Source organism: Notamacropus eugenii, chromosome 1 (genome assembly GCF_028372415.1).
Source record: "Notamacropus eugenii isolate mMacEug1 chromosome 1, mMacEug1.pri_v2, whole genome shotgun sequence".
Lineage (NCBI taxonomy): Eukaryota > Metazoa > Chordata > Mammalia > Diprotodontia > Macropodidae > Notamacropus > Notamacropus eugenii.
In genome coordinates this window covers 107,082,910-107,096,453 of record NC_092872.1, presented here as the reverse complement: position 1 = coordinate 107,096,453, position 13,544 = coordinate 107,082,910, and the positions used below count along the sequence as shown (strand labels likewise).

Sequence of the window (13,544 nt, the reverse complement as noted above, 5' to 3'; positions counted from 1 at the left end):
GCTAGCTATATAGAATGAAGCGTGCCTAAAATATGATTTGGCAGTAGGGACTGTGGATACCACACATAAAATGTTTTAAAAAACCATACAAGGACACTAATGAACTTGTGTACTCATATGGCCAACCACTTCCAGCCTCCTCTAAATCTTCTTACACAAAAGCCATACTTGAGGTCAGACACAAAATATTAAAGCACCTTCATCCCTGGTGATTGTCCTCAATTAAAGCCAAATATTCACTAAAAATGCGTATTATCTTCTTAGATGTGATTCAATAATCCTGAAGTAACAACATACATTCCTAAAAGAATGAGATGAAATTACAAAATACTCAGTTTTCTTTATTTCCTAACCATACATACAGTCAAAATGAAACAAATGCCCTCTCTCCTCTCCGTCTATCATTCAGGGTCTGTAGTATGCCTGATTTTGTAACTCTAGATCACACTACTACCATTAGGAAATGGAACCACCCTGAGATGTAATCCTTACATAAAATTCAATAATATTGGTTTTGTACATATAGATATTATCTTTTAGGGAAAAAAAAATCATAGCAAAGAAGAAACTAAAGTACATACTAGAGTAAAAAATTAGAGTTAAGATGAGGATGAGACAAAAGCAGCACCTGTGCCAAGACCTTCAACTTTCACTCCACAAGCCTCACAAGGCTCAGCCACCTGCAGTACAGAACTTAAATCTTTAGTTCTGTTATGCTTCACAAATTCAATTCCTCTTTTGTAAAGATTATTTGTCTTTATGGAAAGAGAAAGTTGGACTGAACTCTGCAACTTATATTTTCTAAGTATAAAATTTCAAAGAAGTGCAAACTATGGCATTATAAAGATTTGAGAAAAAGGAGCAGGGAATTCATTATAAGCATAGATATCAGGCTCCAATAATATCTCAACACAAACCCTTTTTAAGGCTTTCAATAGCCCAAGGACTTGGAGGCAGAAAAGTTTTATGAAATATCCCCAAAGCAGATGACGAGATCTTGAATTTGATATCTTTACCAATCACAATCAGAGACCAGTAATTACTAGGCGCAGTCTATATGACTCTCTTGTGATCCGCCCCCAAAAGGAAAGAGGGGTATTACCTTCCAATTCTGCCATCTGCCTAAGCATAAAACTTTTCTAAGGTCTAAGTAAAATATATAATGCTATTTCTTAACCCAGAACACAAAATACCTCACAGTCACACAGAAAGAATGCCCTCAAAAGTACAATGCTGAGCTAGTGAGCTGAACACTGAAAAGGTAAGTTTATGTACAAAAGCCATATTGTGCATTTACAATGCAAATAATTTTTACATCATTCTTCTGAAAAGACAATAATCTCCTCAGAAACACTACTGCCTCCCTGTATTTTTTGGTCACCTGAGAAAGGTAAGGCTTAATTAGATGAGCATTCAATGGCAACAGATCTCTTTGATCCTGGGGCTTTCTAAACATCTTGTCTCTCTCAAAGATCAAAGTTCTTCATTATGGCATTGTGGTCAAACTTGAAGCTCAAAAAAGCTCTTGACGAAAACATGAACTTGCAGTGTCCATTACATGCTGCAGAATGCCCCTCCACCTGGTCTAATAGCTGGTCTTCACTGGAGCAAGAAAAGTCATATACTGCATCTGTTTAAGAAACAAAATTAAGCAAGTATTAAAAAATACTGCATCCTAGAAACAATTATGGACAATTTATAAGAAAATTAATATATTAAAGTATCTTCCCACACTAAAACATGCCATTTCTTTCTACAATTTGCCACTTTCCAATGTGCCGCTTGATCTAATTTTTAGAAAGATTTTGAACATTCCTAGCATTCAAGGTTAGATCTCTATTCTGAATCCCTCTCTATTTCCCAAGTATTGATGGTTTACTTCTTCACACTTCTAATTTTGTATCCATACAATTAGAGCTCCTTGTCAGAGACCTGAATCCTAGGCTAAAAAGTGTATAAAAATGGGTAATAATAAAATTATGTGACTAAAATAGTGGTGGTGATGGTGGTGGTAGTAGTAACAGGAGGAGGAGGAGGAGGAAGGGGAGGAGTAAATTGTTGTAGTATTTTACCAGGCTTTTGATTTAGTCTGATAAATTTTCATTAAGCATCAACTATGTGCAAAGCATTATGCTAGGAGCTGAGATGCTACAAAAATAAAAACCATCCCACACTCAAGGGGTCTATACTCTAAGTATTAAGGAATAAGGCATGTACAAAAATAAGTTATCATACAAAGAAGAATATGATGAAGGCAAAGTAGAGATTCAAAATGTTGATAAAATAAAATTTGAAGAGCTCATTTTAGCTGGGACAATTAGAGGAGGCTTCATTGGAGGAGCTGAAGTCTGAAGTAAAACAAGTCAACAGGTCGAAGGGTTAAGGGAATACAAACCTTCCCTGTTCATTTACAGGCCTATGTGACTACATGTGTTCCCAGATCTAAAGGTATACAGGTATTTCAATCACGGATGTCTGGCTGCTTTGAACTCCAGCCCCCTTCACAGCTGTGACACATCCCATGCTGAGTAACACAGAGTCCTGGCACAGAGCCAATCAGGTGCTGAGTCTTTGTTTGAAAACCACATATATTCAATAAAATATATATTGCCTTGCAGGAAACATGCCTTAGGGAGCTTGCTTACGGGAAGGACACTTCAGATTGTGGCGCTCCCTGGCCTGGTGATGTGTATGGATATTTCTGTTACTTTGTTAAGTTTCATCTTTTTATAGTTCTGTGATGATGTTTTGTCTCATCTTAGCAGAATAAACGTGCTGGTTTAGTTTTGGGTAAAGAGTGCTTATTATACTGTGCATTCAATCCTTAAAATACACATGTATATTCATAGCAGCTGCTCATATCGCATTGGTGATACATAGGTGAACATCTGAAGGAACAGTATTCCAGGACAGACTACGTAACACCACTAAAGATAAGATAAGAATAGAGCTAATGATAGACTTTATTGGAACAGAGATCCCATGAAAAGAACTTGTATGAAATAGGACTGCCATTGGAGCCAAACTGTTAGGGACTTAAATACTAGTATTTGGGATTTGTATTTCATTTTATATCATTAATCAATGAATATTTGTTAAGCCAGACACTGGGGCACTGGGGATACAAAGAGACAAAAGACAGTCCCTGCTGTCAAGGAGCTTACAATCTAATGGATGATAGGAAGCTATTTACTATTTTCAAGAACTATATATAGTAGGAATTATGCATTAGGAAGTGTAATCTGACAGCCTAGTTTAGGGAAGGGAGACATATGGAAAAAGAAGACCAGTTTAGAGGCTTTTATAGTTAACGAGATAGGAGGCCCTGAACTAGGCTGATGAAAGTCAGCAAGAGGATGAGATGGATGTGAGAGATTTTGAGGAGAGAGAAATGAGAGGATTTTGCAAGTGATTGAGCAGAGTCTGGGAGAGAGAAAAGTCAAAGATGATTCCGCTGTATTAAGCCTGAATAACCAGAAGGTGAATGGTGGAGCATGTCATCAATATAAAGAGAGAAATTTGAAAAGCAGCTCAGTTTAAAGTCGGTTAAGTGTGAAATGGTAAACTACTAAGTAGAAAGTGCAGTGAGCAGGTGGAAATGTGGGGGAAATTGTGACTAGATAGGTTTACGAGCTATCAGCATAGAGATAAGGAGTAGATAAAAGGGTCAAAAAAAGTCTTAAGTGACAACCATACTAAAGGTATTGGAGAAGGAAGATGAACTACCAAAGGAACATGCTGACAGACAGGAGGAAAACAAAGAAATGAATGTCAAAGAAGTCCATGAAAGAGAAAGTATGGAGAAGGGTCAATAGTGTCAAACACTGAATTAAGTTCAAGGAGGGCATATTAACCTACCAAGAAACATACAGCTATAAAAAGTAACACCTGAGAAAAAGAAATTGGATTTGATTTAGTGATCCTGGAGCATGCAGTTCCAATGCAGTAACAGAGACAAAACAAAACACAAAGAGTTGAGGAGTGAATGGGTAGTGAAGCAGTGTAGCGTAAACTGCTCTTTTTAGAGGCTAAATAGTGAAGACAGGAGTTTGAGGACATAGCTGACATCAAGGGAAAGAAGTTTTCTTAAGGACAGGAGAAAAATGAACATACTTGTAGCAAAGAGGATAATGAAGATGACAGAGAAAAAAATGATTCATGGGATACAATTCTAGGAAATAAGAGAAATAATCAAGGGCAAAAGTGGAGAGGTTAGCCTTGGCAAGGAAAATGTCTATCAGCTTATTCCAAAGGAAGAAAAATACTATCAAAAGTCAGAGTACTGGGCTATCAAACTGAGCGCACCCTTTGACCCAGCAACATCATTACTAGGTGATCAAAGAAGAGGAAGAGGATCTATATGTACAAAATTATCTATAGCAGCACTTTTTGTGGTGGCAAAAAAATTGGAAATTGAGGGGATGCCCATCAACTGGGAATGGCTGAACAAGCTGTGGTATATGATTTTCATGAAATACTATAGTGCTATAAGAAAAACCTGGGAAGACTTATTTGAACTGATGCAAAAAAAAGGGATTTAAAAACTAATTTATACATTCAATTCCATCCGAATTAGATTACCAAAAAATTATTTTATTGAATTAGAACTATACTACGAGACAGGAATTATTAAAACTATCATTTTGTAGAGCAATCTGGAATTGTGCCCAAAGAGTTATTGAACTATCTATATCCTTTGACCCAGCAATACCACTACTAGGTCTTTTTCCAAAGATGATTAGGGAAAAAAAGAAAAGACCTATATGTTCTAAAGTGTTTACAACAGCAGTTCTCTTTGTGGTGGCAAAGAACTAGAAATTGTAGGGATGCCCATCCATTGGGGAATGGCTGAACCAGCTGTGGTATATGACTGTGATGAAATACTACTGTGCTAGAAGGAATGAGGAGCTTGTGGATTTTAAAAAACATAAAGAGACTTGCATGAAATAATGAAGAGCAAAATGAGCAGAACCAGGAAAACCCTGCATGTAGTAACAGAATAGCGCTGAGCTAGTAAGTCCAAATTCAATACAAAGGGGCTACAGAGGAAGATGGTATCTGTATCCTTAGAAAGAACTGATGAACAGAAGTATATATAGAATGATTTCACACATATATACATATTTGCGTCTAATGTCAGTCATTTCTAGGGTCAGGGCACAGGAGGAAAAAGAAGAAAAAAGAAAAGAAATTTACAAAGAAGCTACTATAGATTTAAAAGGAATAGCAGGGCGTACATAAGAGATCTGCAGTTTCATATGCAATCATCTTTTTATTATTCTACTGTGTTATGGAAATGCTTTTTTAGTTCATAAATTAGAAACAAATAAAATTTATAAAAAAAAGAAAAAGTGAGTAGAATCAAGAAAACATTGTACACAGTAAGAGAATACTGTAACAATGATCAACTGTGAAATACTCGCATGATGCAAAATGCCATCTGCCTCCAGAGAGAGAAGGGACGGACTCCCAGCGCAGACTGAAGAACTCTCTTTCACTTCATTTATCTTGCTTTTTTTCCAACATGGCTAATATGGAAATACCTTTTACATGAGTTCACATGTGTAATTAATATCATAATGCTTGCCTGATCATTTTGTAGGGAAGGGGTGAGGGAGAGAATTTGGAATTCAAAATTTTTAAAAATGAATGCTAAAAATAAATAAGTAATTTTTTTCTTAAAAAGAGTAGTAGAGTACAAATTCATTTATCCAATGTTCTAATTTATGCAGACTCCTCAACCTTCACCTTCCCCCTAAGAGGGGAAGGGAAAAAAAGTGCAGAGTCAGGGCAGACAAGGCTCGAACATGGTCACAGAACATGGCAGGAAAAGATTTGAAGAATGAAAGATTACATGACTAGAACCCATTTATCACTCTCTAGATGTTAAATTTTTGTAGCTTCAGATCATAATCAGATAATCTGAATACACAAGGTTGTCCTGTGGTTTTGAGTGTTTATAATCTGGCTTCTGAAGAATGAAGCAAAAAAACTCTTTTAGATTCAACACTGAATGAAGATTCTTCCCTAACCCCAACGAGTTACAAGAACTATTTTATAGAATGGAATTCTACAGTTTTTAAATATCTATATACTTAACTCAGGTATTTCCTACTACTTGTATTTAGGCATCAATTTATCAAGTATGGTAAAAACATCCTGTTTTTATTACAACAGCTTACTTTGCTCAAAATCATAGCAAAGACTAGAGAAAAAAGAAATATTACTACACAGCTTTACATCCTTCCACATGGAAGTCTTAAATTTAGATGCTAAATGACTGCATACCTATTAAAAAGGAAACTTCGTATAGATCAGGAAAAACGGCCATTCCATTTTCCAAAGAACAGCTACTAAAGGGGCATTAGAAATAGCTTTCTACATAGTTTTCATTAATTTCCAGTTCTGATCATGACATCTGGACATGTGAGGATCAAGAAAGCCAGATTTTCATTCTTAATAAAAGCCTATTCTTATGCAAAATTTTGGCCCTATCATCAAAAACAATACTGACAATATTTGATTTCTAAGCTATCGTTGGTTCAGCTATATCATATAACCTTCAGTAAGTCATCAGTCTATTTATAATCAATGTAATAATACATATGCATAAAAGGTCTAAGATCTATAAAGAAACAGTGAAGTGGCATATAATAATCATCTCACCTTCATCATTTAACTTCATCACTTATCATATTCATTTTTCTTATTACTACATGTCTCAATTAAAAGGCCATTATTACATAGAAAAAATGTACAAATAATTCGGTCAATTGCTCTATTATGGCTATCCCAATAAAGAGAAGGCCCTTTTCCCTAAAAACTAAGCCACAGTCAGAATAAGTACTGAATGATGTCATACCACAATGAGAAAATCAAAAGGTAGAATACTTGCCTGTTTCATAATTATCCTGTAGCTTCCTTATATGAAGTTTTTTTTCACATTTCTATTTAAAAAAAAAACCAAACAAACCATCAATGATTAAGCTCTTTATACTAACCCCAAAACAGAATTCTAACATAATTAGTATTCATTACTAGTAGTAAAATTTTCAAATTAAATTCTCCATGACAATTATGTTCCCAAGTCAAACCATCTTTTATTTATGTCAACACATTTAATTTGTACTCGTAAAGGATAAATAGTATGATACAACATTTAAACTGAACTTTCTTTGTTGCCAGAAGTGGGAAATTTAAAATCTCACCCATCATGTCTACTTAATGAAAATCTAAGACAAAAAAAGATGAAATTTAAAAATAGACAATTATCTGCATTTTTCAGAAGAATTATTTAATTTACCAAGAGTCAAAAAGTTTTCTTAGTGAATTTAAAATAAGCATTAAAAAAATGTATTTACACGAAATTTCTCAAGAATATTGTCATCTGAGAAGCAGTGCAAAAAAACAGTCAGCCTCAGAGTCCAGAAGTCCTGAATTCAAATCCCACTCCTGACATATACTGTGGGGCCCTGGGAAAGAAATAAACCTTGAAGTGCCCCAAACAATCCTCAAGGACTAGAAGATATATTAGCAATAGTTTCTTTATCTTGTAGCTCCTGTACTAATGATTTCATAATGTTATAAAATATCAATAGACAGATAACATACACATGTATACATATACACATATATATTTTTAAATCTTGCTGTGAAATACCAATCATATTTTGTAACACACACACCGAGTGCCAACCATTTTAAACTGCACTAAGACTCTCAGGCCATCATGCTAATGCTTACGTAGGGAGATAAATCATACTCTGCAATGTATATATCTATATCAATATCTATATAAAAAGGTGAAAAAGTCTACATTTATACAATGCCTAATAGTTACAAGGCACTTTTACTTGTGCCTCACAAAAAAGCAACTTGCCAAGGTCATTCAGTTTTCTAAGTTGTTGATTCACTCCAGAAGCCTTCCCCTACACTGGGTTCCCTTCTCAACATAATCATTATTTAAATTTGGATAAACATATCAGAAAAGCTTTTCCTTCTCCCTTCATCACATAATGACACACCACTGACAAAGGGCCCATATTAAAATTAATACTGAAACAGAGGATGTTCATGTGTGCAGCTAATTCAGGAAAGCTGTAAGGGTCAAAGCAGAACAAGGCTCTCAACTTTTCCTCTACTTGGTCAAATTGACAGTAAAATCCATTCTATAAATAGTGGCAGTGAATACATATAAGTTAATACAATTCAACAAACTTCCAGGGAAACAGATTTTTAATGTCTGAACATAAGGGTGTTATATGATGGATAGGCCCACAGAGCCTGTCACATGTCATGTGTCAACTGAAATATGAATGATACAAACCCCCAAAATCCCTACAACATTTAGTAAAGCTTAAGTAACTTCCCATGTCCCACTCAAAAATAAGACAAACAAAAACTATCTTATCTTCCACAGGACCCAACATGTAATTAATTAGGCAAGTCAAAGTAGTATGTGTGAGAAGGTTTTACTAAATCATCCTCAGAAAGAGAATTTGCTCCACACAGCTCTAACTGCTACTTCTATTAGGTTCCCAATGCTATTTTCAAGACACAAGGGTAGCCTCAGAAAGCAGCCCTGCCTGGCTTGCGCCTCAGCAATAGAGATGGAAACAGACAATAAAAATACTCACCACTTTTCACATCAAACTAAAATGTCTTGGACTCTGAAGCTGGCATTGATCACTGATTCCACAAGCACTTCTTTACCAGTGTACACACACCACATCACATTGCGTCACACAATACCACAAAACCACAGGTTTATGACTGCATTTAGACTGTGAGCTTCTTAAAAGCAGAGAACTGGGGTTTTTTGCCTTTCTTTATATCCACTGTTTAGCACAATGCCTCACAAATAGTATGTACTTAATAAATGCTCCTTGACTTGGCTTGTCAGAGTCATGTTTCTCCTGATTTGATTAGGGATTTGGCAGGTGACACCAGGAAACGAAAGGCTAACAGGCAGATCATCTTTTTTCCCCAATCTTGTTCCATGATATACTGGGACTCCTCTTAATAATGCTTATGGTTACAAGACAGAACTAAAACCCACTTAACAGGCTAACTAACCTTATCATTTTTCACCAATATGATAATTATATGTCAAAGGACATTATATGATCAGCAATGTATCTAAAGTCATGTAACAAAAGAGCTATTATAACTTCCAATTTTAAAAACCATTAACAGTTCAGGCACCACCAAAGTTCTGCCAATTTCCACTGTCCTCTTGCCCCATACAAACTATGCAAAGAAAGTATTTCCTTAAGACAGAACAGCTCGAAGAAGCTTGCCGACAGAACACCGCAAACCTGGATCTCCATTGCCTCTTACCAACGTGTGGTTCTGCTGCTTTGGCTGCTGGCCATGAACTACACTCGTCCTCTTCTTTTGGTTGGGGGAGTCTTGATACTGTTTTCTGCCATTTCCTCTCATATTCTGATTTTGCTATTCCAAAAAGAGAAATTCAATTGAAACATGCATCATTGCATAACAGGGGAAACATCAGATTAATGCCCCTTTACTTCATGAAGTTTATCTGATTGTGTGTGAATTTAGCAAAACTCAAAGGGCTTTCCCACTACACTGTGAACTACATGGTAAGAAAGATTCAAGATTCCTAACGATCTGACAGAGCATATACCAGGCTATCTATGAATCCTTCTAGAATCTGGATTTCCCTTCATCTCTGCCACCAGATTCTAGTCATTAGATATAAATGAAAGACATGCAAATGTATAAGAAACAGGAAAGAGATTTAGAAATTTTAATTGGTTGCCAAAGAGAACCCACCTGGAAAAAAGAACTAAAGCAATCTTGCTATGGTCTCATAAAAACCTAAGAATTACAGAATGTGAAATTTACTAGAACTGGAATCATGCGGTTGTACCTCCTCATCTGACAGCTGAAGACAGCATGTGGAATAAGGAGTAAGACAAGAATGTCCTGGATAAATGACTATGTCTATACCCCAAATGAGAAGGGTTGTTTAAAAACGTTCATGACCCTCAAATACAGAACAGACTTCATTATCAATAACATCAGAGTGACCTAAACATTGCTCTGAATGAACTCTAAATTGTTCTAAGGCTGAAATGTTATTTTTTTCCCCTGAAATCAGAGTAAATATTTTAGAATGAGAAGTCTTAAAGTTAAGTTAAATGGATATGGAAATTTTGTTCATTTAAAATTGGAGATATTGAAACAGTAATTAAAAACCTAAAATGCTCTCCTGTGAATGCTTAGCTACAGCAATGACACTTTAAGACAAGGAGTGTTTTTTGCTGATACTAATAAAACATGGCTTACCAAAAACAAATTTAAAAATTCTTTAATTTTAATTCTTTAATTTTTGATTGATTCTAAACTGGAAATTAATATCCAAGTCCACCTTGGTTATGATAAACAAAATCTGTCACCTTCTGGGTTTTTACAATAGTATCATCTGTTGTAAGTTTTTAAATTTGGCTCCAACAAGGCCATTTTATTTATAAGGAAAATCATGCAGCCAGCAGAGCCTATGGAATTTAGCTGGCACTTCTAGTAATTAATTCCAGATGATTAACTGGTTAAGGGTAAAAGAACTCTAGCTCCATTTTAAGATAACCATTCACTTGACTAACTCTTGTCTGTGTTTGACTATCAATTTGCAACTGGATCTGATGTTTCTCCTGTTATTTTTTGACAAGTAAATTTCCTTCCTCTACATTTGCCACTATTAGTTTTACAAGTTTATCTTGAAAACATAAATCTTTACTTCTTGCTTTTGGCAGCTGTACCTTTTTTTCTTTGATGTAACTAGTAACTGAATATGCCTTAAAAGCACTTGTCTATTGCCCAGAAGTAATTTAGAACCCTGAGCAGGGCATAATGATAAAACCTGTTTTGAAAATGTCTGCATGTTGACAAGTATGACTGGCAGTAATACCTACCAACATAATGACTAGATATTTACATAAACCACCCTTTGTTCCATGTAAAAGGAAGACACTACCTTTCTGTTACATACATGATCTTACCCTGCAGACCAACTCAGACAAATGGCTACAAGTAGTTAGTGACCACCTCCTACACTGGTGCTCATCATGGCCAATACCTTCAGATCCTCAAGAATCCTCCAACCAGAAGCCCTCACTCTATTCCCTCCCCACCCAATTCAAATCCACACAACATTTTCTTCTTCAGTTATAATATTAACCCTATCAATGATCCATTCAAAAAACTTTAATGGCTCTTTATTACCTCCTGAATGATGTCCAAATTCTTTAACTGGGAATCCAAAGCCCTATACTATAGGCCCCCAGTCTCTCTCTTCACAAGCCTTGTTTTATTTGGTTTCTAACCAATAACAATTCATCATTTCCTAAATATCCTAAGCTTTCCTACCAGTCCTTTTCTCCTTATTTTCTCTGCCAGTAATAACCTCCTTCTCCCACCACTGTTTCTGAAAATCCTAACCACCTCCCCATCAAGGCCCAGCTGAAGTACCCAACTCTACCTTCCTTAAAGCCCCTGAGCTCAGAAATAATTCTTCCCTCTGTCTACATAGCACTTTATGGGTACTTTTGGATAGCACTGGCTAATTATACTCTAAAGCAATATTTATATATCTTATAAGTTCCCTTAAGGAGAGAGATGGTGTATTATTCAACTTAGATCATCTACAGTGTTCTTTATACTAGTATATATGTAGTAATACAGTAAATATTTAATGAATGTTTCTTGAAATGAATTCTAGACCACTTGATCAACTCCCTAACTACTGTTATTCTTCTTGCAGAACCATGCAATGAAAAGAAGGATGAAAGTAATATCTCAATTGTTTCACATGGGCCAATGAGTCCTTATTGTCCTTCCTTTGTAAAAAGTCTCTTCTGACTCATTTTCTGAAGAGACCTTTCTCCAGATAGATGAATCAAAACTAAATATGTTATTTGCCATTACTTACCAGTCCTGGATTTATATCAATGATGAAAAAGTTAAGTATTACGTATCTTCCGTACAAAAAACAGGCCGCTAACATATATTAGTTTTTCTAGGCAAGTCACTACTTCTTCTAAGTTCCTTAATTCAGATAAGATGAGGAATCAAAGGGTTGTGAAGGTCAAAATTTCAAAGGTCTGAAAACTTTTAAATGTTGCCCACTTACCTTTGTTTTTAACAGATCAGATATGTCAGAATGATTATTAAACGGCTTCTGTTGCTGTGACTGCCTGTGCTTTGCCCACTGGTCACCTGGAGAACTATCTGGAAACAACTGCTGGTTGTAGCGAAATTTAGATCTACTATATACAACAAACCAGAAAAAGAAAAGAAAATCCAGGTTAGGAAAACTCATTTTTAATATAATATAAATCTATCATACACAGCAAATTAGAGAAAGAAAAAGTAGGTCAGAGAATTTTTTAAATTACCTAATAAAAATTATTTTTTCAATTAAATTTAGTTTACAATTAGAAGGTTTTTTAAAAAATATTTAATTCAATTAAAACATGCTCCCACTTCAGTCCTCAGAGAAAAAGCACAAAAGAATCTAATTTCTTTTTTTGGTCCATGCTTCAAGGGTAGGTTCATAGCATAGTGGATAGATAAGAGTGCTAGGCCTGGAGTCAGGAAGACCAGGGTTCAGATCTGACCTCAGACGCTTAGTAGCTGTGTGACCCTGGGCAAGACCCTGTTTGCTTCAGTTTCCTCATCTTTAAATGAGCTAGGGAAGAAAACAGCAAACCAGTACCTTTGCCAAGAAAACCCCAAAAGGGTCATGAAGAGTCAGACATGACTGAAAACAACTAAATAAAAACAACAAAAAACGCTCAGTTTGGTGTAAGAATTGTTTAGTTGCAGTCTGTTGGTTTCTGAAGCTGTTCACATACACAAACCTGAGAACCTTTCCATCCCTTGGGTTTCCAAAGTTCCCAAGCTTCCCCTGTCCTTTTACCCTTGATATCTAATGTTAACAGAACTTTAAATACAGTCCAACAGGACAGGTCTCTAACCTGTGAATACCTGGAGCCGCATGAAGCAGGCCAGAGACATAAGTGCCACAAACAAGTAGCAGTTTAATGACTTTCAGGGTGAGGAATGCTCTACATGCTAGAGTAAAGGCACAGTTTATATACATAAATTACAAGTGGGAAAGGGAAAATCATTTCCACAGCCTGAGTAGTTTCCCAAGATCAGCCCAGGAGTGTAGGGCAATACAGGTATTCTGGAGTCTTATGGGAGTGGCAATGTTTCAAGTCTTTGAGGATCATTACTTGGTGGGGCACAGGACCAGAGTTCTGCGATGGGAAGAGGTTCTACAATCTTTGATTCACTACATTTAATGTACACAGACAGAGGAATGTAGTGATTATGAGAGCACTGTCAAGGATCTGACTGATCATTTCAAGCTGCACTGTAAGTTTCTGACTGCCAAGACAGAAGAGGCAGCTTTGAGAAATCTAAATTATTACCATATACATTACACATATCATATTGATTGATATGAAAGTCATTAATCCCTTCACAGACTCTGATGAGAATGAACTCCTTCCTCA

General features: G+C 35.8%; 1 protein-coding gene across 2 annotated transcripts in view; it reads right to left on the bottom strand.

The window, feature by feature from the left end:
* Window positions 1-323: 323 nt before the first annotated feature.
* The window catches only part of DCP2 (decapping mRNA 2), a 61,995-nt gene continuing 48,774 nt past the window's right edge, over window positions 324-13,544 (bottom strand). The window contains exons 8-11 of one of the 2 annotated variants that reach the window (XM_072611691.1): window positions 12,155-12,290; window positions 9,340-9,453; window positions 6,896-6,947; window positions 324-1,630 (exon numbers count right to left, since the gene is read on the bottom strand). In XM_072611691.1, coding sequence (XP_072467792.1) covers window positions 1,467-1,630; window positions 6,896-6,947; window positions 9,340-9,453; window positions 12,155-12,290 — 466 coding nt within the window. In that variant the 3' untranslated portion in view covers window positions 324-1,466. The remainder of the gene's footprint in view (window positions 1,631-6,895; window positions 6,948-9,339; window positions 9,454-12,154; window positions 12,291-13,544) is intronic. The other variant, XM_072611700.1, reaches the window with a different exon arrangement.